A 24,536-nucleotide genomic window follows, 5' to 3' on the forward strand; every position below is an offset into this window, starting at 1 on the left:
GAACTGGCCGAGTAGAGGTGCTCTGAGAGATCAGAATGGACTGACGACCAGAATGATGGACACTGAGACACCTGGCGAGTGACTTTGTATTGGGGAAGAGTCTGGGTACCTGTAGAAAGCAGGTAGAGGAATCCAGGCTCTAGAGGCCCTTTCAAGGTGGCACTACATTAAGAAGGTAAGAATCTTGGTGGAAACCAAAAACAATAGATGATTTTTTTTAAAAAAATAAGATTTTTAAAATTTAAATCAGATTTTTTTTTATTTTTATCAAATTTATTTTAATAAAATGATTTTGGGGTAAAAATCTATCTAAAGATAGTTTTTTTTATTTAAGATACATTAATAATTTAGTTTATTCAGCATGAAATGGAGCTTATTTATGTAGCACGAGGCTGCATATTCTGCAATATTTACATTTTTGGTAAACCCATTCAATGAATCCAAGCTCTGCAAGCTGAGATAACCTGCACTCTAAATAGGAAACCTTCATTTTGTTTTCAAATAATATTAAAGATTCTAACTACCAGCAAGAATGAGTCCTTATGTTTAAAACGAGCACCTGTCATTTCAGATCCAACATGTCAGTGCCTGTTAGCGGGCATCCATTCACCTGATGCCCACCACGTTCCTCACTTTGTTGTGTCACTGCTGCATCACCAGCTGTCCCATTGAAGTGAATGGGACTGTCGGTGAGTCAACAGCAGGTCAGACGAGGAGCCGCTGTGGGACAGAGATGACAGTTGCTCTTAAAAATTATGATTTAAATCGAGTTGAATTAAATCACAATTTATATCAAATCCACCCTTGCCCTTGATGCTACAATGAAGAACCAAGAGTTAGACTGTTGATGGGAAAGCCTCCCTACACTGCTTGATTATGATTATTTGCTGTCAGATTCATGTTGCCTTTTAGCAATCACATAGATTTTCTCCATGATCGATCTGGCCCTAACTTCGTCTTTCAAGTCTCCCAACAATGCACTCATCACCAACTATAATGGTGTCCATTCATCTTGCTTGCTGGTTTTCGTTTCCTTCTCTTTCCTTGCCCCTTTTCCAACATTAAAGCCTTCTTTTGAAGCTGGGTCTTTGCATAACATGTAAGATAATTGCAACCTCAACATTTATGCCTTGAGTGAGAATCTGAGTGAGTTGATTTGCTCTAAGATCCATCTGTTGATCCTGTTTCTTTTTTAAAGATCAGCCGCGGCTAACAGACTGCTACCTGTTTGAAGTCCTGGGTATCTTTTTTTAATCACTTCCCCTCTCTCTGTCTGACCCTCCTCAGGGTCGGTCACTATGAGGAGGGAGAAGATTTTAAAAGAAGGTCCTCCTACAACTTTGGGTACTTTAGGACTTGGCTTGGGGAACCAACCTCTCTTCAGTGCCCTCAGGCAAAGCAAACCCAACCCACACCAAAGCCAGAAAGGAATCATCAAAGCAAGAAAAGGTTAAGCCAGGCTGCAAAAATAATAATAATAAATAAATAAAACTCTGATTCCATTTCCCCTTTGCTTGTCTCCACAGCTTGCAACTGCGCGATGCCAGGGGCTGAATGAGCCGCAGCTCGGAGGTATCTCTGAGCGTGCGCGTTCCAAAAAAGAGAGAGAGAGCGAGAGCGGGGGAGAGAGAGAGAGACCTCAAGACTTTTCTGCTCCTCCTTCAACGTTTGGTTATATTCCTCTTTCAGAGTTCTGTTTCCTCCATCTTAGCTGACTTTCTAGCCTGGCTGTTTACCTCTCTATGCTCTCTGCACTCCCTCCCTCCTGGCGGCGTCATTTTCTGTAATAGACGACGCAGCAGGAGCGAGCAACGTGCAGCGGCGGGAGCTGAAGCTTATTCTCTCTCTCTCTCTTTCTCTCCCCCCGCCTTTTATAAGCACCCCTGCATTGCCCGGATGTGAATGGATTACAATGTATCTTTCAGGGGAACATATTACTATCAATTTCTCCGTGGGGGAGTCCGTAGTGATGGTCAGAAAGAGGAGAGATTTCTAAAGTTTGGAGCAAGTTTAAGACTTTTTCTCTTGGTTTAAAAAAAGAGAGAGAGAGAGAGAGAGAGAGATAGGGGCAGGGTGTGGGGAGCGTGCAGCAACCGATATCATTTTTGATTTTGATTTTTTTTTTAAAATAGCTTATTAGCCGGGCATGTGTTTGTAAACGAAAGAACACGAGGGGAAAAAGTGACCGGATTTTCCTTTTTTTAAAAAAAAAAAAACTGTTGTGCTTTTTTATTATTATTTTTTGGCTGGTTTTTAATTTTGTTTTGTTGAGGTGGGACGAACTTTTCTTGGCAATTGACTTTTATTGTGGATAATCCAAAACAAAGCTGAATTTCTCCTCCGGGGGTTTCATTCCTTTTTTAAAAAAATAATAATAATTGTGGAGTATTTTCTGCAACGAGACGGAGTCCGTGTTAAAAGGACTTCGTTATTTTTGAGAGTCAAATACACATGAGATCATAAAGCACCTTTTACAAGAAGACTTTTCTCTTTGCTTCCCCTAAAATACATTTCCTTGGAATATTGTGAACACATTGTTCCATTTAAGGTAAAGTTAAAATTTCCTCTTAGAGTGCTTTTGCTTTCTTTTTCTTTCATGTTGATCCCAGTGTATATATATTTTAAACTTGGTACAACTTAGCAATATGAATTGAACTGCATTGTTTATGTGATACGAGGTAGCCAGCCAGCCAGCCACACACTGACTTAAACCAGGAGCGCCTAAACGGAATAAATAACGTGTGCATGAACTGCAAAGCCTATTGGAAAGAAAATGAATTTAGCTTCAATCTCGCGGGTGGGGGGGGAGGGCAAACCACTCTCACTCGTGGTTTTCGTGTGGGGAGGGAGGCTGGGAAGGGCGACCGGTGCGAGGCCTGCTGGCTGCGTTTCGCGAAGTAGACCATGCTTGCAAAAAAAAAAAGTAAAGGAGAGCGCTTGGCAAATAATCTCTTCAAACAAAACTTGCTTGGGAACGCTCGGTTTTTCTCCGAAGTTTCCCATTAAGGCGCGCTCTCTCTCTATGCTCACCTCCAGATTATTTAAAAAAAGCAAACAAACACGCAGCCTTCCCTGGCGTGGAGGGGGAAAAGATGCACCGAACAAAACAAAACAAAAAAGAACTGATGGTGTTGGTGTGTGTGTGTGTGTTTTAACAAGTATCCCACCAAACAATGGTTGTGGGTCTGGGTCCGGGCGGGGCTGGGGGAAGAGAAACCTTTGCATCACGTGCATTTGCAGGGGAGAATCACCTTCCTCGGCTTGTCTTTGGGGTGGAACGGCGGAAGAATGTTTTTTTTTTTAATATAATAAATCTTAAAAAGTGCTTGGGGACTGGGGACGTAGCGGGAGGCGGGAGGAAGGTAGGAAGGAAGGAAGGAAGGAAGGAGAGAGAGAGAAAGAAAGAAAAGGACCCAGCCAGCCAGCGTGTAGGTTGGTTTCCAGCGACGGGAAGCAAGGGGCATGGAAGAAAACGAGGTGCCCGTTTGCTTTTATTGCGTTGATGGTGTACATCTATATATTTCCTTGGAGCGGGCGGGCGAGCGAGGAGGGGGGCAATGCGTGCGCGTGTTTGTTAGTGTTGGGGATCCTTTGCGAGGCCAAAAACTGCCATTGAGGGAACGGGGCGGCTCGCGCTCCTCTTTTTTTTTTTTCCCCCTTTTCTCCCCTTTCTGAACTTGCAATCCGGCTTTCTTGTGCGGATTTGTTGTTGTGCGTGTGGGGTTTTTTTTTGGTGTGGGGGGAGTTGTTTGTGTTTCCCCCCCCTCCTCTCCCCCTTCCCTCCCCCCCTCTTTTACCCTAAGGCAGGCAAAAAAAAAAAGAGTGAGAGTGAGAGAGTTTGCTTTAGGAATCAGGGCTACCTCCCTCCTCCGCCGCGTTTTCTTCTCCCGGCTTTTCCTCCTCAATTTTTTTTTTCCCTCCGCTCCTGTTCAGGGAGAGCTTTCGCGTGGCGCCTGCGAGGTTTCTTCTCTCTCTCTCTCTCTCTCTCCCTCCCTCTCCCTCTCTCCTGCGTGTGTATGTGCGGTTGGTTGGTGGATGCTGTAATTTCGAGCAATGAAATCCAGAGCTCGGGGCTGTGGTCGGAAAGGGACCCCCTTCTCGTCACTCTCGGCCGGTAGGTACCGGAGGTGCCCTTTTTTAAAAAAAAAAACGAGAGAGAGGGGGGGGAACAAATGTGTTTTGGGCTGGAGTTTAGTTTTGTGGCTGGTCCTAATAGAGAAGAGCGGCGGACGAGTGCCAGCGGTGCTCCATTTAAACACGCGGGATTTGCTTCCTCTCTCTCTCTCTCTCTCTCTTCCTCTCTCTCTCTCTCTCTCTTCCCCCCCCTCCCCGGGGTAGCAATGGCCTTTTTCACCCCTCCTCTCCTTCCAATTGTTTGCTTTAAAGAAACGGGTGACTTTGTTGCCAGCAGGGCCTGGAATACCTTTTCGTGTCAGTAGTTCGCTACTTTCCAGTCTCCGGCTACCTTTCAATAAATCTGGGTTATCCATGGGAAACTCTTCCTTCTCCTCCTCCTTTAATCAGACCCATAAACAAAATAAAACAAAAACAAAACCCAAACTAAACTATCCAGGCTGGGTATCAAAAGGCGGATTCTGGTCCTTTCTTTCTTTCTTTCTCTCTCTCTCTCTCTCCCTCCTCTCCCCCCTCCACCCCACACCTTTCCCATCCATTTATGTTGCCCCCCCTCCTCCTCCTCCGTCCCCATGTACCGACCCGAGTGTGCGTTTGGCTTACTCTAAGGACTTGGTTGCTCGCTCTTTGAATCAAATCCTCGGGAAGCGTCCGGTCGTCGGAGTGGAAAGGAAAAGGGGAAACAAGGAGCTTGCCCGAGAAATTAAAAAAACAAAAAATAAAAGTTGGGGGAACGGTGCCTGTAGTTTGCTACTCTTACTACGTTTCTCTTCGTTCCTGTTTGAACCTCCTGTTGCATTAAACGGAACAGCGCGGCTCCTGTTCTCTCTGTGTCGCTCCCGCCTTTGGGGTCAAGAGTAGCTGCTAACCGAGTTTAGCCCGGTTCGTTAGAACTACGGTCTCGTCTTTTCTTGTCTTACTTCTTCCTCGTTGTCGCCTGTCGCCTTTCCGCACACACCCCTCCCTCCCTCGCTTCCCTTTCCACCTCTTTCCCTAAGTCTCGTGAAAACAAAAACAAAAAAAAGAAGAAAAAAAAATCCGATTGTTGTTTCCTGCAAGGCTCGGGATTGGGTTTCTGATTGCGGTTATTTCCATGTTTCTAGGTTTGTGTGATTTTGCTAAAATGCATCACCAACAGCGAATGGCTGCCTTAGGGACGGACAAAGAACTCAGTGATTTACTGGATTTCAGTGCGGTAAGAAACAACGGTGGAAATGAACAACAGCTGTTAAAAAAAAAAAAAGGCACAGAAAAAGTCTGTTAAACTAAACCAAAACAAAGCCAAACTGAGTTTTTTAAGTACAACAGTGATTTTTTTTAATCAGCGTTTTTAATTCATGGTAAATATGCACGCTCTATTACTTACTGATTAGGATCTTATCTGAAGGAGATGGACTTAAAGGTCTGCCATTTATTGGGATGTGTTCTTAGCATTGGACATCCTCTCCAAAATGAACCCACATCCTGTCAAAAATATATATATATATATATAAAATTAAAAAAATCCGGATATTTCTCATTATTTTCTGTGTATAAGAATTATCACTTAACGTGCTGCATTGCCTTCTAAAAGTAATGGCTGGCATGCCATTTAACTGATGGGTAAATCAGTTTCTTTACAGTGTACTTTTAGTTCTTCCCTTGTTTCATTTTTTGCCACCTGAAAAGTGAAAGGAAATCCAGAAGTAGCCTAAGCTTCAAGTTTTCACTGAAAACTCACCTTGCTCTGCTATCAGTGAATGGGCTGCAACTTTCCTGTGGATCCCCCCACCCACCCTCCCTCCATTGATGGCTAGCTCTGTTTGTGTGTGTGTGTGTGTGTGTGTGTGTGTGTGTGTGTGTGTGATTTTTCATTTTTTATTTTACCTATAGACTTTTAAAATAACTTGTCTTGATTCTAAGGCCTAATATTAACCAAATCCTGAGTAGCTGCTTATTCCCTGCACCCTTGGATTGTTCTCCCACCCCCCCGCAAAAAGCCGGTTCTCTCCTCCACTCTTAATCTCTCCCACTCCCCACTTTCTTTCCAATATTTCAGAAGTCTTTATTATTTATTCATGTTTGGTGGGGGGGGTGGGGAGAGAAGCAAGATAAGTCAATTTCATATAGGATGCATTTGTTTCTTTAAAGACTTCCACTGTGGGAGGGGGAAATTAGGATCCAAGGAGGTGGGTGGGGGGGAGAGAGAAGGAAGATGTTTAGCTCTGCTGTGGTCCTTTCAGACTTCCTTTCCAGACATGGCTTTGAGAAGTTTGGCTACAGGGAACTATAGCCTGAGGCAGTTTGGTAGATCCCACTTTGCTAACTGTTCTTTTTTTCATTTCTCCCTTTGCTTTTTGTAGTCTCTGACTCAGGAAGAAGGTGTGTATTATCTACTAGACACGTAGAAGAAGATGAAAACCAATTAGGGTTGAAATAAACGCAGGAGAGTGAGGGGGGGAAGAAGAGAGGGAACGAGAGTGAGTTTGAGTGTAATGTAATTGCTCTTGCACTAAAAACTGAGGTGAAAATTTAGGGCAGGTGGAAGTTTCCAGGGCACTTATGAGAGGCAAATCCTAACAGAGGAGGGAAATGGATATAACTTCATTTATGACCAAGGTTTCAGTGATAAACTTTTTATTCTCCCCCGTTTGAATGTTTTTAGGAAGGTTTTCGTTTGCTGATATGTGTGTGGGGTTGTGGAGTCCCTCCTACCACGTTATCTTATATTGTTTGGGGAATGCGTGAAACTAACATGAGAGGGGGGGAAAAAGAATATAGCTTTTTTTAAGAACTGTGTGGCTGCAAAGGCAGTGATGGGAGAGAGATTTCATATTTAAACAAAATCACGATGACAGCTTTTGTATAATGTTGAATGGAATTTGAACATAGGAAAAAATAATCATTCTGCTTACCAACAATAATACCTCTTTGTTTTCTTTTAGATGTTTTCACCTCCTGTCAGCAGTGGAAAGAATGGACCAACTTCTTTGGCGAGTGGACACTTTAGTGGCTCAAGTATGTACAATTTCTGTTTGAAATTCAGTTGAAGTGTCCTTAAAGTGTGTGTGTGTGTGTGTGTATGTGTGTGTGTGTGTTTTATATATATATATATATATATATATATATATATATATATATATATATATATATATATATATATATATATATATCCATCCTACATGTACAGTTGGCATCAGTTTGGGGAGCATAACTTTAGCTTGGATTAAGGACTTATATCAAGATCAGTTGAAGTGCTCTATTGTTCATATTGCCAAATGTTTAGTATCTTAGGAAGAAGAACTCCATGCACATATATGTGTACGTAAAAAAAAAAATATTTATTTTGCAGGATCTATTTAAAACCTTTTAAAACATACATTTCGCTTTGTTCCATAAGCAAAATCCAGGGTAGCAATTATTTTCATATTTGCAAAGAGGAATAACCATTTTATAGTTCTATTTTGGTATCCATCCTCTTTTTTTTCTTTTCATCCTAATTTGTTCTAAGCATTAGCATATACAAATTTGGCCATCTATTAGCTACTGTCTGGGCAACTCTTCTGACTATAAGCTGAAATCCTATTACAGTGACTTTCTTGATAATCGTAACAGCTTTGGGGAGAAAAAAGAGCCTGTTGATATTAATGCAAATGTTTATTATCTGTGTATGTGTTGAAAAATGTGTTATATTCATTGCAAATAGTTATTTTCTCTGTGACCCAAAGAAAGGGTCTGGTTTTTTGATGCAGGAAGCTCTGAATATAATAATAATTGAATGTGGAATACAGAATATGTTTATGTATTGGGGATAATTCATTTTCTGTCATGCTAGCTCTGTGAAAGATGCATCTGAACTATTCTTCCTTCAGTAATTGTATTTTATAGTGTTTCCTGCATTACTGAATGTTGTCCTTCGGATATGTTTCTAATATATTTACAATTAAATAGCTGCGGTGTATTCAACATTTTGGCAATTGCACATAACTGTTTACTGACCAAAATTTTATGAGAGGAGCATCTCTGAACCAGATGTTAAATTTTGATAAGATTTTACAAGTTCATTATCAGTTACTGTGTACGGCTTTAGCCTGTTATCAAATTCAATAGCAAAATTCCCAGTGGTTTTCACAGGCCTGGACTAAGAATTCAAATGAATAAGAAATAAAATGCCCAGTTTAGTATATATTTAATTATTTTAAATAGTTTTCCTTAAAAATATTTTGAATGTTTTTATAACATTTTCAGTACATGATATCCTGATAAAAAAACAGTTGTTCTAGCACAATCTTTTAAAGAATGTATATATAATAGGATATTTTTTCATTACATAAGTAGTGTAAATTATTTGTGCCAGATAAATCATTTTACATTTAATCAATACTATAGATAACTACTGTTCTAACAAGTATTAGCAAGGTGCTCATTTTTAGGAATTTGCCTTAGCTTAATAGTCTCCTCAGAGACTATTTTATCAACAGTTTTAAAAGGATGAAAAAAACCTTTTGGAAATCTAGGCAAAAAAAAAAAGTGCTTTATTATATGCTTTTGCAACCATCTTGCTTTGATATGCAAATAACTGAAAAGAAGAAGAAAACACAAAAGCACAAAGTAAGATAGTAAAATTAAACTGAAAAGATTTCAAAACCATGCTATTTTTTTTTCTTAAGTCACCTTAAGGCCAAAGTTCTGGATACATCTTGTAAGCTCTTGAATTTGATGAACTGATTTCCTATTCATGAATGAGATAACATTAGAATATACTAAACAGTTTTATGTTCTAGTTCACTTGATTAAGTATCAGTAATAACAATGTGTCAAGACCATAGAGATTTGTATGATTACACAGAATGCTTTTCATGACATAGGTTTTTTTTAATCAGTAAGGAATAGCTTTTAAAATGAATCATTTAGTAGGAAGACAAATTGATAGAAGGCAATATGTTATGAATCTGTTGCCAAATCTTAAAGAAAACTTGTGACCTGAAGTTATATTTACTATACTTTGTTGCCTGATCTTATTGTTTCTTAATGTGCTTTTGACAAATGAGCTATGTAGACGAATCCTAGTACTTTATAGTTGCATTATTGTTATGCTGAGTCGAAATATGGTTCTGTTATAAAGTGGTAGGAAGTATTCTTATGATGTCATTTTAATATACACACTTATTGCTGCAGAAAACCCAGCATTACTTGTAGTTTAATGTCATAGTTTGGTCCATGGATAAGTGCATTAAATAAATACATTGTGTCCAGTTGAAACTTGGATTTTACTTGTTTTCTGTACAGAATCCGAAGCAACCTAGAGGGTTGGATGAGAGACTACTTAGGAGATCTGTTTATATCTCTCTTAAAATGGGTACTCATTTGATGAAAGGATGGGAAGAACTGGCTTGAGATTTTTTTAGTATAAAGCAGAATATTGCAAACAAATTGCATGTGTGCATTTTTAAAAACTGTTCATTTAATACAAAGTGATCTGGTGTTGCATGTAATGTGTGAACGAAAATAAAACAGGCCTGGATTCCCTTTAAAGTTTTAATTTGCTAAATGTGATTTTTTGCTACTTTTAGAACTTGTAAGGCAGAGAGGGGAAAAACGAGTGTAACCTGAGCCACAGGCCTGACATTCTCAGGGTACATTTTTCACATGAAAGGGTTTTGTCAATGCTTTAAAGGACCAGCAGTTTTTGTTTGATGTTTGCAGGTGTTCAACAGAGAGCTTTAAAACAATCCAGCCATAATGGTTCAGATGCCTGGTGACCTTAACAGGGAGATTCGGGGAACGTGTAAATAATGTTTAGGTGCCTACCCTGACTCTGAATACTGTAGGCTATAGGTTGCGTTATTCTTTGCCAGTGACTTTAGGATAGTAAGAGACAATTTTCCACAGCCTTCAGAAAGGTTGCCAGCATTATGACGATGACTGCTTTTTGTTAGCCGTAAAAACATTCAAAGCAAAATTATGGTAAACCAGGGCTCTATTGAGATCCTGGTAACATCTGCAAGCTGAAATATTCAGCTATGTTCAAGAAAGGTTATTTTTCATTTAGTTTCTCCTTCTACTTGTGATTTTCTTTGCCCCCTGCACAAATATTTGCTTTCACATATGTTTTCAAGAACATCTTAAGGATGTCTCAGCGCACAAGTCGTGGCAATTTTTAAGAAGCCCAACTTTTCCAAATGTTTGCTTGTACAGATCCCCCCACAATGTTCCCTCTGATAAGTCCTTCTAAGTCTCTTTCTAGATGTCATGCTATGTCCATCCATCCTTTCAACCATTTGAAATAGGAGACCTAAGACGGAGGTATGAGTAGTACCTTGGGATGTTGGGTGTATCATTTGAGCCTAAAACTGCTCTGTTCTTTATTCCTTTATAGTTGATATATTTATTCCGGAAAGTGAAATAGGTTATCTTTGCCATGGTTTGCTAGTGACCTATAGGAATGCTTGGTTGATATTTTCATTGGTTTATTTGCGGATGCTAATTTGTGTCACATGTTGAAATTCTTTGCTAGAACCCTGATTCTCATAAAGAAGTGATAATTCTATGTGTGAGCTGAACCATTTAAGATTGGGTTCCCATAGGATTTACTCATAGAGAAAATTCCCTCCCATGGGGAGAAAATTATATCAGCAAGAAGTGTTTTAATTCAGCATTTGCCTTGACATAGCTTTTTTTTTTTAATGTAGGATTTTTTAAATGGAAGAAGATATATTCATGATAGGTATTGACTGACATTTTCTATCATAGAATAGATATCATTTAGTTTTAAATCCTTTCAGCTTAAAATGATAAGTACCTCATTTCAAAATTGCATTTCTTTGAGCCTTTTTGTATTCATTTGTGGAATAAAACTTATTCCTTAGGTGTTTAAAAAGAGGTTCTTAAATGAAATTTCCTTCTTCAAACTGATCTCCTGAAATATCTATTTATTCAAATGTTATCCTACTCTGTGACAGGTGCTCTGTGTAGGTTATTACAGATTTTAAAATCTGAAGCAAAAATTAAAATCTGACAACTTTAAAAAAAATTCTTTCTTATTGACTTCTCTACCCATTGTTGTGACTTTTAGAGCTATCTCACTGATCCCAATATAGATGTGATACATTTTCCCCTCAATATTATCAGGTGGAAGAGCAGTGGGACTAAAATACTGTGATACAGTTATTTTAGTTCTGTTGCTAAATAACAATAAATGGGTCTATTTGAAGAAAATAGAAATATGCAAAAATGGATGTTTATATTCTAAACATTAGGAAAATTTAGATATTATCTAATATAATCATCCATTTAAAAGATACTTAATTTTTAAGAAATAAATTTTGGTTTGGGTATACATGTGTATAAGCAGACACATAGAAATGAACATAAAGAAAATCAGAAAAATGTCATCCATTTCAGATAACATAATTATATTGTGTAGAGTTGCAACTCTACACAATTAGATTGACATGAGTAAAAGTAACACTTCACTAAGGGAAGAGTAGAAAGTATGATATAATATGAAGATGGACTTTATTAGTATCTATAACTATAATTACTGTAATGCATAATATTACTATTTTAAATATAATGTTGCACCAAAAATATAGTTAGCTCATAAATTGAAAATACATGCATCATTTAAAATGATTCTTACATAGTGGATGTTGGTATTTTAAATATTTTCTTTGTGTTGTGTTTTTTAGATTTATCCTAATGCTCTAGTTTTTTCCATTATTTATATAATGGTTATTTACATAAAAAGAACTCCAGTTCCCATCTATGTTTTATCATAATAAGGTTAGGCATATTCCCATTTAAACAATTTATGGGTTACTGTGTGACCAGGCCCGGAAGTACTCAACAAGATAGTTAGTTGCATGCCACATTTTTTCACTTTTAAAGTCTTTCTGTCATATATGTAAACTATTCCCCAAAACAGTATTTCTATTGAGACAATATTCCCCGAACTTAACACTTAAATGCTTTGATTTTCTGATGCCCCTTAATCTTCTCAGACTTTAACATGTAATATTCTGAGTGTAAGTTAATAGAAATGTGGCTGTTTTTCCTCGAAAACAAAAGCATAAATAGTTTTGCCTACAAGCAGAGGTCAGTAAGAACTGTTATGTAATTGGTAATTAAGGAATGTTTATGTAAATATATGAAATATTTTGTAGTGTACTTATTCATGTTAGTGTAGAATTCACTGTAGCATAGTTGTTTAATCTAGAAATTTAATTTTGTTTAATTTTGTTTATATTTGTTGTATTTAATATGATTAATATTAATAAAATGCTTTAAAATGGTGTCCTTTATGCATGCTATTAAAATAATTCCAATAATAATAATGTACTATTTAGACCCGTTCCGAAAATAGTTATATATAAATGTATCATTTCTTAAGAGATCTTTGGTACATGAGCCTGAAATACAGATTAAAAGCAAAATTAGTGCCCTATATTATCTTAGGTTAAAAAAAGCACGTGGTGTGCTTTGGATATTTGAACATGTTTTAATCTTCTGAATTTATAACAAAATATTTGTAGTCCTGCTTGTAAGCAATGACTAAAACTTAATAAGAAAGGCAACCTAAATGCAAAATTGAGGAAATTACTGTTATTTTATTATTGGATCAGTATAAAATGAAACTTCCTTAAAAATGTTATAAGACTAAGACCATATTTTAAAAAGTAAAAAAGGGTAAAGTTTGTAATAGGAATATGGCATTCTAATTTATTTTAGCATGAGCCTGTGTGATCAATGATAGATTCATTGATTTCATTTATACAAGTTGCCAGTAGAGCTACTTGTTTAATAATGCATATTTGAAAATTTATTTACTTAAAATCTGTTCTCTTGTCTAGTTGATCAAACTTTTTAAAAATTAAATCTGATTACTGTTATTGAAACTTATTTTTCTGAGTTCTTACTGCTTCATCTTACCTGGTTTGAGGATCAGGCTTACATGTAACAAGTAATGTGGGATTTACGAACTAAATAATTTGTATTAGTGTGTATTAGCATTTGTTCATTAATCAATGCCGTGAGTCCCGTTTTGGTAATATTTCCTTTATATGCAAAAGAAAAGCATATAAGTTTTCAGAGACAATTGTTCATTTTGTTGTTCCACCGGAATCCAGGAAATACTTTGTGTGGCTGATAGTTGACTAGGACACAGATGCTAAACCCAATTTTTTAAGTGGAGAAATTGATTGTATTGGTAGGTATTGATATTACTATCCAGACATCATTGGGTTTTACATGTCTGTAGCCTTAGACATGGCTGGTTAACTCATGATTCATTACATTTTATGTAAGGTCATATCATTTCCTGACCAAAATAATAATAATAATAATATACAATGTTAAATTGGGCTAATGGCATTCATACAGCAATAGGCATATATGTTCACATATATTTATCTAATTTGAAAACTCACAGCAATGAAATCTTTTAACATTTAATAAAAATGTTCAGCAAAAGTTCAGAATTGGTTAGCAAATTCTTTTATTTAGAAAAAGGAAGAAATCATTGTCTTTGTTAAGAGATAATGAATTAAATAACAAACTAATTCTCAGAAATAACAGTTACATAATAAACTGTACACTAACGCTCTGATTTTTTTTATGCATGCATGGGTTATTAGGTTTTCATAAACTGTTTTGTTTTAAGATTAATTGTTAATCTGTTACTATAAACATACTCATTTTGTAAGCATTGTGGATCAAACATTTACAACTAATGGCAAGCTATGTTTTATATCAGGAAGTTTGTGATTTAACAGAGCCTACAGAAAAGTATATTCTCCTGGTGGCCCCAGGCATGTGGTTTACAGTGTTTGATATTATGAGGCTATTTAGATCCATTCCCAGAAGCCAAGATAACAGAACTGCAATTGCTTAATCAGGAACAGTGTGTGTATTTCTAATAGTCTAGGTTTTAAAGATCATTTATTGAATTGTTCTTGAATAAATGTTTGTCAGTGTGGTGGACGCTGTAAGAAATCAGATAAAACAAACTGAAGTTTGAAAGCAGTATTAAACTCTGTGGAGTATCTGAATGATTAGTGAATATGGTTTCTAAAGATCTGATGTATGTAACAAATTAATTATAGGTAATTATTTCTGTGTGTGCAGCAAAAGAGGAAGATATATATTTATTGCATTTGATACATACATAGGATGCATGGTTCCTTTTTACAAAGAAATGATATTCTGTGTAATAAATTAATCATGCATGAAAATGCTCCTTAGAGGAAATATTAAATTAATTTGGAGGCACTTTGCATATTTATACAAATACATTCAGAATAGGTTTATTGTGTGTTGCTGAAAGTTCATGGCTCAAATCCTATATACATTTCCCTGGCATCAAATCCTGTCGATTTTCAGAGTTTAGTTGTGAATATACACACACAGAGTCCTAACCTGAGGATATCTAATCTAGTCTCTCTTAACATATAGAATTAAATCTGAACTAATATACTCGTATTATATTTTTTAAAAGGAAACAATGGTACCCCATTAGTCAACATATGTAGTGAATAAGACTGGAAATTCAATTTTATTTCAGTAATGATAATGAGAATCATGCTCCCTATTTCATAAAGAGTCAAAAGATAATATGGAGAGAACCAGTAACAGTTGTGTTTATGTCTCAGAATGATTAGAAGGTAGCGGCTCATGGAGCTGGTGGCAGACTCAGACAGTGAGGAGGTTGGGAAGGAACATGGGCCAGTCCTGCAGTCTGGGGAAGGCTCTGATGAGTGTTCTGTGTCAGAGGCAGAGATGGGGCCAGGGCCATCAGACAGTTATCAGCTGCCTTCCAAGTTGGAGATCAGTGGGGCAGAAGAACAGCTGGAGCCTGTTCCCGATGTGCTCATGCGCAGAGCTGCCAGGAGAAGGGTACAGTTAAGGAACAAGGGTCAACTTGGAAGTAAAGGCCCCTCCCATAGGGAATAAAGAGGAGCGAAAGGGGAGTGGTATTTACAGGAGACAATTAGTTCATTTAATTAATGTGAAGATTTCTTTGTGACTCTCAGAGACTCCTTGCCAAGTATTTTCTTGTACAGCATTGTGCTTGGAAGCTATTGGCCTGGCAGCTTTCCAAGCCTGATAAGCTCTATGGTTATAATTCACCCTCGAAAGACTGTTTGCTGGGACTTTGCTGGATGTGAGTGATAGGAATTCACATTAGCCTAAGAAAAAAAAGGGGTTTTGTCGGGATGAGGAGCCTGCTTCGTGATTTTGTGAAGCCTAGCTGCAAGATATTGGAATTTTAGAATGAAAAACCCTCAGACGTACTTCTTTGAAATGTTTTGTTGTTATAACTATACAAGTGGTCCTTTACTTGAAGTGACTGTTCAAAGTTATGACACTGAAAAAAGGGACATAACTGTTTTTCATACTTACGACTATTGCAGTATCCCTATGGTCACATTATCAAAATTCAGATGCTTGGCAACTGGCTCATTTTTATGACGGTTGCAGCAGCAGTAGGATCCTACCTGTTCCACTACAGTTCGGTGATCGTGCACACGTGCAATTGCACCTAACATCTTTCCCCATACCAGCTGAGGCCTGCAGTGCCAATCAGCTGAGTGGATAAAAGAAGAGAAATGCACCGATCCTGCACTTTTCTCTTTTCTCTCCTCAGGCTTTTTTTTCCTCCTCTCAACTGATCCTCTGAGGGTTTTTAAACTATTGGTTCAGCCGAACCAGCCCAAACCAGTAGCATACTACCACTGGGTTGCAGCATCCCGAGGTTATATGATCAACTTTTGTGACTTCCTGACAGGCAAAATCAATGGGGAAGCCAGATTCATTTAATGACTGTGTTACCAGCTTAACAACTGCAGTGATTCTCTTAACAACTGCGGCAAGAAAGGTCATAAATTGAGGCAAAATTCATTTAAAACAACAGAAATTTTGGGCTCAGTTGTGGTCATAAGTCAAAGACTATCTGTATTCCTGTCTGTTTCGTGGATGTCAGGACCAACTGAAGATTGAAATTATTAGTCAAGAGTCTTTGGTGGTATCAGATTTTCGGATAATCTTTTGTCAATTATTTTCAACCCAGAAGAAGTAGTTGATGATGTTGGAATTCAAGTTTCTGATAAATGAAATATGGCTTTATCAGTACTATAGGATATTTAACTATGATTTAAAGCAGTGGTAGTCAACCTGGTCCCTACCGCCCACTAGTGGGCGTTCCAGCTTTCATGGTGGGCAGTAGGGGTTTTGTCCCCTACTTTATAAATCACCATTACTGTGGAATCGGTGGACGGTTAGAGAAAACTTTCTTACTAACAAAGATACAAAAGTGGACGGTAGGTATAAAAAGGTTGCCTACTCCTGATTTAAAGCAACAAAGTTTTAAAATGCATTGGCTTCCCATTTACTGTTACATCATTACTTTTACAGAGGTAAAAAGATTCCTGAGTAGATTAGATTTTGAAGAATTTGAATTAGCTAATTTTAATTTTAATTATTTTATTGATTCATTGAAAAATGTGACTTTTGCTGTAGGGTCTCTATTGTTTTTCCCTCAAACTGACTCATCAGTTGGGACATTTGTGGATTAGTAACTGTTAGTAGCAACTCTTCACATCAGAAGATATCAGACTTTTCAGAACTTGCATCCCCAAAACTCTAGATGTTATCTGTTTTCTGCAGCCCTCAGTAGTGATTTATGCACTTTGTCTGCAAATCTTCATCTGTTTCTTCTTGCAACCCTGCTTTGTGTGCTGCCTAATCATATGGATACTCTAAAACGTGCAGATTTCTGCAATATTTTGATTGGTTCTAATACAGATTGTTGTTCAGCTCTGGTATTTGACGATGACTTTGTTTTGTTGTGTACATAACATGGTTACCTTTATTTGTTAATATTTCTTAAAGTGTGTTCATGGTGAAGGAAAGATAAAGTAGTGGTACAGTTTTCATTTTTACCCACAACTTTACACACACACACGCACACACAAATCCATGTAGAATTTTAACAAGAATTTTGACAAAATTACTGAATAATTGGAGGTACCTGTAGTTTTCTGTAGCCTTTCTGCTTAATACCTTTTGTATCTATCTATAATGCTTCTGTACGCTTAAATAGGAAAATAAGTTTTATTTATTCATTTGGGAAATATTATCTTTGCTAGACTATTGGAGGTTCTATTTTGGAGGGGAGAATAGGAAAGAAAAAGATAAATCACATTATTTAATAACCTTCCATTAAATTCCAAAGCACCATGAACAACTAATAATCTTCCTTTTCCCATCTCCCCTACCAATAAAACAAAGTTTTAGAGCTGACATAGATTTGAAATATTTGGTGCATGGGATTTATTAACTGCATCTGTTTTTTTTCAAAGTTAGGATGTTTGTGTCATATTGTTAAAGCATATTGTAAGCACATTTAGCATCCTCTCTAATTATTTTTTAAGGCTCTGTTTGCCTTCATTGCTGACTTTTGCAATTCAAAATTCTTTGATGCTGGTTAGCAGAGTTTAAAGCCTCTTTCTAGAGGAACATCCACTTTTAAAGTATTGTAGCTTGTGAATTTAAGCAGCAGCTGTATTTACAAAGGTGTCCTGGGTGAAAAAGGTGTGTGTGTGTGTGTGTGTGTTTGTATATGTGTATGTATGTGTGTGTGTAACTGATTGTAAAGAACATTTGAGTTTAATAGAACAGCAGGAATATAAATGAAAAAAAAAAACTGAAACAGAACATGTGCAATTCAGATCTAAGTTAGGTGTTCATTGTTTTATGGTACAGTGCATGCAAAAAAATTTCATAGACCTCATACTTTTGCAAAGGGTGTTTTTCTTTAAAAAGAAAGAATTCATTTATTCCTATCTGTATCATCGTATGTTCTTGAGCTAGTTGTTCTTTGCAGTACTTGACTTTTCAGATTAAATTGATGTGAGGACAGTGTGTTATGAAACAGAATCACAAAGGAGTCTTCAAAAATTACTTGCCCACAATCAATGTAACACAATGGATTCTTTGTGGCCTGGAAGAAAACAATTAAAAAAATGACTTTACTAATTCTTGCTATGTACTGCCATAATTTGCAGCATTTCTATTTATATGTAAAATAATTGAGGGTTTTATACATATTTCCTGAAGTCTTGTTCCAGGATAATTCTGTTTTGCAACTGGTGCAACTTTCAAAAACACAGCATAGATTCCCCTAATAAGCACAGCTCTGAATTCTGAAACTAAGAGTCCACACATTTGGAAGTTGTCCATAATGGAAAATATTTAAATAATAGAAGATGGTTCTTTTCAGTGTTTTTTTTTTCCAGATGAGAGATGTTCCGTTGGAAAAATAAATCATTGTAAATAGATTAATATTATTTCACTGTTTATGTATTTGTGTGGTCCGTAACTTAGTGTTTGTTGGTTGCAATTGAAGATATGTAGATTCACCCATACTATAGTCAATGGTTTAGCATCAAGTATAAACTCAACCTTAAGTTGTCACCTGCCATCATCCTGGTGATCACTATTGCCTTTGTTCTCAAGCAGATACATACTGACTGGCACTTTTAACTACTGTTTGAAGAGTTATTTTGTAGAGGTCTAATAGTAAAGAGTCTCTAATTTATATCTATCATAGACATCTCTATAAAGATAATTCATCTAGATTTTTTTCTCTAATATTTGACCTAGAATAAAAATAACTATACAATGATTTTATGATCCAAAAAGGAAAAAAAAATGTACAAGTCCTGATCAAATACAAGGGTATAATTTAATCTTGGGAGTTGTGTTGCTGTTTGTAAACAATTTGAATCATTTTATACTTTACAACATCAGCCAAAATCCTGATTGAATTATGTCCTCCTATTGTTGCTATACCTGCTGTTGCTTCTAGATTTGACAATCAGTCACCAGTTTCTTTACTGGTAAATATTTTGAGAAGTTTTCAGCTTGGCTCAGACTTTTTGGATATGCAAATCTTCATTCTTGAAGAAAAAAATGTTCATATTAAACCATATCTGCATAATCTGACGATACATTTTCTGTGTGCAATTATTTATTTACTAAATCTCCAAGATGATGACCTTTGTTTTTATTTTCTAACCCTTTCTGATACAAGGACCACAAGCTCAGCTTATTTCTGTTCTATTTCCTAGGCTATTATATTTTAATTTAATATATTGCAATATACAGGCACTCCTTGAGTTACAATCATTCATTTGGTGACTGTTGAAGTTACACAGCGCTGAAAAAAATGACTTATGACTATTTTTCACACTTACAACCATTGCAGCATCTGCATGGTCACATGATCAAAATTTGGACAGTTAGGAACTGGCATGTATTTAAGATTAAGATAGCTGTGACTCAGATTCATGTGACCCAAAGTCAGAAGGTCCCCTTTTTGCAACCTTCTGAACAGGAAAAGTCAGGAGGAAAGCCAGATTTACTTAACGTGTGTTACCAACAGCTGCAGTGATTCATTTAACAATTCTGACAGGAAAGATCATAAAATGGAGCAAAATTAGCTTAACAATTGTCTTGTTAGCAAATGCAAATTTTGGGCACAGTTGTCGTAAATCGAGATTATAATATATAATGTAATGCAATGCAATGCGATATTTAATATTAATATACTGCTCAAAAAAATAAAGGGAACACAAAAATAAGACATCCTAGATCTGAATGAATGAAATATTCTTATTAAATACTTCGTTCATTACATAGTTGAATGTGCTGACAACAAACTCACACAAAAATTACCAATGGAAATCAAATTTAGCAACCCATGGAGGTCTGGATTTGGAGTTACACTCAAAATTAAAGTGGAAAAAAACACTACAGGCTGATCCAACTTTGATGTAATGTCCTTCAAACAAGTCAAAATGAGGCTCAGTAGTGTGTGTGACCTCCACGTGCCTGTATGACCACTCTACAACGTCTGGGCATGCTCCTGATGAAGTGGCGGTTGGTCTCCTGAGGGATCTCCTCCCACACCTGGACTAAAGCAGCCCCCAACTTCTGAACAGTCTGTGGTGCAATGTGGCATGAGACATGGCTGTAAGCACAACCCTCACCTGTGGACGTCAGGCCTTCATGCCACCCTCATGGAGTCTGTTTCTGACTGTTTGAGCAGACACATGCACATTTGTGGCCCACTGGAGGTCATTTTGCAGGGCTCTGGCAGTGCTCCTTGTGTCCCTCCTTGCACAAAGGCAGAGGTAGCGGTCCTGATGCTGGGTTGTTGCCCTCCTATGGCTTCCTCCACGTCTCCTGATGTCCTGGCCTGTCTCCTGGTAGCGCCTCCATGCTCTGGACACTACGCTGACAGACACAGCAAACCTTCTTGTCACAGCTCACATTGATGTGCCATCCTGGATGAGCTGCACTACCTGAGCCACTTGTGTGGGTTGTAGACTCCATCTCATGCTACCACTAGAATGAAAGCACCACCAGCATTCAAAAGTGACCAAACCATCAGCCAGAAAGCATAGGAACTGAGAACTGGTCTGTCTCACCACCTGCAGAACCACTCCTTTATTGGGGATGTCTTGCTAACTGCCTATGCTTTCCACCTGTTGTCTATTTCATTTGCACAACAGCATGTGAAATTGATTGTCAATCAGTGTTGCTACCTAAGTGGAGAGTTTGATTTCACAGAAGTGTGATTGACTTGGAGTTACATTGTGTTGTTTAAGTGTTCCCTTTATTTTTTTGAGCAGTGTATAATACAACATATGTAGTATAATATAATAATGTAAATACATTGCGGTAGACTACATATATTTTGATTTTGAATATTCAATTATTGGGCATGAAGTATTAGGACCATTTTTAAAGTTACTCAAGTCCTATACACAAGAATCTGATCAACTAAAGTTTAACAGTAAATTAGCACTGGATAAGGGTTAATCTAATTCGGGGGGTTGGACTTGGCTTTCTTGTGTCAGTGTAAGGATTTTGAACTAATGATGCATTTAACTTCACCCCCATCTCTGTCTGCTCTTCTTTTACAATTATGTATAATTTGAATACTTGGCTATATACCTGTTCAAACTGGTCCAAAACAAGTCCAGCCAAATAGATTCGGAATATTTGAAGTCATTTTAGTAACAAATTTTGTAACAAATTTATAAAACGAAATAATAAATGAAATGGTTTAATGTGGGCAGAATGGTTTGGTTGAAAAAAGCTAGCATTTTTATGTCACAGTGTCCCATTTGTACTTAACAATGATCCATAAGTCATAGTTTACAATTTTCAGTGTGTAAAATTCATGTATAACTAAGCAACAAATAAACCACATAAACCACCCCCTCAGTCATTATATTCTCTTGAGTTATTATTTTCCCTTTTATAATGATGCTGTTCTGTTCTATGGCATAATGCTGCCAGTTGGGTAAAATGCTACAGGGTACTTCACTGTACACTGTAGACTTGTGGGTGAGAGGATGTCTTATCTCTGAAGTAAAGTTTCCGTAAAGTTCATCTGTAAAATATATATATATAATCTTTGAGTTAAAATTCATACATTCTTAAAGGCTGTTGGGACTTTGCATGTTTTTCAGAGAATGTATTTATTAAACATTAAGCAGAGATATGCACAATCCCCAGTACTTGTTTGAAAATAGGCATATTGGCTGAAAACTATGCATAATTCTTGATCTTTGGGTGAAGGAGCTGTCCAGAAGGTAGATACTGCAACAGGAAAGTGAGGTCTTCTGATTCCCACATGGCTGGAACTTGTAAAACAGATGTAGGTAATATCGCAGGTAATTTCACAAAAAGCTTTGTAGATTAAAAACCATTGAATTGCACCTGAAAACCAATGGGAAGACTGTGCTGCATCCATAATTACTTGTGTACCAGGGGTGTGTCTATAATTATATTCCAGCTTCTAGATGGTTTTCAAGGGCATCCCATGTAGGGTGTGTTGCACTAGTTCAACTGGCAGATGACCAAAGCATGACCAAAGTAGGGCTTTGTGATACAGTAATAAACATAAATGGGGTACAAAATGTATTTGCACATGGTTGTCATCATGAGTTGAGGATCAAAGAGGACTCCCAAGTAGCCCACTCTCATCCACCCATCTGATACTACCAGGAACACATACAAAGAGAGAAAATATGAGTTTGCTTATATCTGGGTCAGCAGCTCTCTATAGTAATTATAAATACAGTTATTTCCCCTCCACCTTATATGAAAGTGTAAACTTTTAAGGGTGTATTTTAAGGATGATCCATAGTCCAGAAGTATTCTATAGTTAGGAATTGTGTATCTGTTGATAAATTTGATTTAAGTATATTGGATTAGAAGAATTCATGAAGAGAACAGTGTACAATCTGTTTGTTGTGATGAATTTCAAGGGTTTGTGGCAAAATGTGGCATTCTTGGCTGCAGCAATTCTTTGAAGGAGAGGGAATGAGGCCAGATACTGTAATAACTTGTTAGATGGGAGATGAGACATCAGCCTCTTGGTCTGGATTGATGAACAGTGGCTATAATCACTCTGAACATCTAATATTTGTAATAACATCTTAGAATTCTTAAGGGAGCTGAAGCACTATTAAGAAAAAAACAGCACAAAAGTTCTGTTCTGATAACAATATCAGTTATTTTTATTTTTTTTATCCCTTTGAATGTTTCATTTTTCCCCCTTCTTCCTGGCAACTGCTTGAGCGAATCTATGCAGTTTTCTGGCAAGATTTTTGGAAATGCTTTGCAATTTATTGCTTCCTAGCACGGAGCAAGAGAGATTAACCCCAAGTTACCCAGATGGCTTTGTGTCCAAGACAGGACTAGAACTCACAGCCTCCTGGTTACTAGCCTGGCTTGTATCAATTATTTATGTGCGTGTGTATTGCATTTGAGCAAACTTGGGGTGTGAATCTACAGCCACAGGTTCTGTTGGGTCACCTGAGGCATTCTTGTATTCTCACCTACAGGCACAAATAATCTAATACAGATAGTCCTCACTCACTGACTGCCTGGTTTAGCAACTATTCAAAGTTACAATGACAGCTTTGCGACCTGGCCTTGCATTTATGACTGTTACGGTATCCCACGATCACATGATCACAATTCTTATGCTTCACAACCGGCTTTCAACAGAGTTAATGGAGAATATGTGGTCACATGATATCTACTTTGTGGTGCTTCACTCAATGACTGAAGAGGTGATGTCATAAACCTGTCACAGTCACGTGATTATCTGCTTAGTGACTGCAGTGCTTGACAACTGAGTTGCTGGTTCCAATTATGGTTGCTAACCCAGGAGTTCCTTTAAATGATCCCTTTAATTAGATATACTAGAGATTAAATTTGGGGGCAAGCAAAACTGTATCCATCATTGCAGTTGATTGATCTTCTCCCCAAATCCATGTGAACCACACCACCTATTTCTTAGTTATGCCTGCTAGATTTAACTTCAAAAAATAATTACAAATTCAGATAAGTAATTAGGCTATTAGTTTCCTTGGATGTTTTCCATAATATGTTAGACAGGTAGTTGTCAGGGATGCTTTCATTATAAAACATTCAGCTTATCCTTTTTTTAAAAAAATATTTTTATAATGCTCAGGTATAACATGGAACAAGCTGGTACAGACAGAAAACCTGTTGGTTTTCTGACAGAAGAGTTGTGGCTCTTCATAAGATGCCACATGTGCTGATTTTCTTACATTTCAAGAATATACGTGAAAAAAATATACAAACATATCTTTGTCAGTCATGATGAAATAGTGAAGGTGGTAGAAATTACTTCGAAGTAACTCTTTAGTTCTAACTTCACATTTAGTCATTATATGGTTGACTTGTGGCTTAGAACAATGTGTACACCTGGCCAAGTGTGGTTAAGTCATCCAGCATGATAGTTTGTACATCTGCATGTCCCAAATATGTGACTTAACAGAGTATCAACAGCAAACCTGGTGAGTTCTGTTTGTAATGAACTGTGCTTTGTAACTTCGTCTTCTAGCAGTCTAATATACCTGTCTATTTTTAACATAACTTTCTGTCACCTTCTATTTCCTTTTGCTACAGAACAAATTAATACAGATAAGGATGGCCACAATCTCTCCCCTCACCCAATTTTACTGAAAATTCAGTATACTGAATGTAGTCAGAATCCGTTCTTTGCAGTCATGTTTAGATTAAAATTAAACCTGCTCCCTGTAGTTGAAATAGGACGTGTTTTCCTAAATCTGTTCAATTGAGTGATTTTTTTAACCCTGACACATACAGAATTATGTATAACAATATTGCACATTTCAACAGTTTTTGGTTGAATTTTTTTTTTGTTGGAACATGAATTTAAATTGACTCCATGGGGAGAGGGATAAAATTCATTAAGTAATCTATATTTTCTTTGATATTGTATAACTCTGGATAGGATCAAATCTGTGGCTAGTGATCAGTTTAAGTTGAAGTAAATGCCATTAACATAAACA

General features: G+C 37.0%; 1 protein-coding gene and 1 long non-coding RNA gene across 28 annotated transcripts in view; one reads left to right on the forward strand and one right to left on the reverse strand.

The window, feature by feature from the left end:
• The window catches only part of LOC148127444 (uncharacterized), a 109,160-nt gene extending 103,917 nt beyond the window's left edge, over positions 1-5,243 (reverse strand). Inside the window, exons 1-2 of one of the 2 annotated variants that reach the window (XR_015742408.1) lie at positions 4,738-5,243; positions 4,424-4,511 (exon numbers count right to left, since the gene is read on the reverse strand). This is a non-coding gene — a long non-coding RNA (uncharacterized LOC148127444). The remainder of the gene's footprint in view (positions 1-4,423; positions 4,512-4,737) is intronic. The other variant, XR_015742409.1, reaches the window with a different exon arrangement.
• Positions 1,786-24,536, forward strand: part of TCF4 (transcription factor 4) — a 419,947-nt gene continuing 397,196 nt past the window's right edge. For 7 of the 26 annotated variants that reach the window (XM_087927451.1, XM_087927450.1, XM_087927454.1 and 4 more), the window contains exons 1-3: positions 3,647-4,114; positions 5,238-5,329; positions 7,059-7,131. In XM_087927451.1, coding sequence (XP_087783577.1) covers positions 4,054-4,114; positions 5,238-5,329; positions 7,059-7,131 — 226 coding nt within the window. In that variant the 5' untranslated portion in view covers positions 3,647-4,053. Of the gene's footprint in view, positions 2,549-3,230; positions 3,478-3,646; positions 4,115-5,237; positions 5,330-5,451; positions 5,475-6,361; positions 6,496-6,583; positions 6,733-7,058; positions 7,132-24,536 lie in introns of those variants that run through there. The other 19 variants (XM_087927456.1, XM_087927457.1, XM_087927458.1 and 16 more) reach the window with 13 other exon arrangements.

Source organism: Pseudonaja textilis, chromosome 2 (genome assembly GCF_049901715.1).
Source record: "Pseudonaja textilis isolate UNSWEBS1 chromosome 2, rPseTex1.2, whole genome shotgun sequence".
Classification (NCBI taxonomy): domain Eukaryota; kingdom Metazoa; phylum Chordata; class Lepidosauria; order Squamata; family Elapidae; genus Pseudonaja; species Pseudonaja textilis.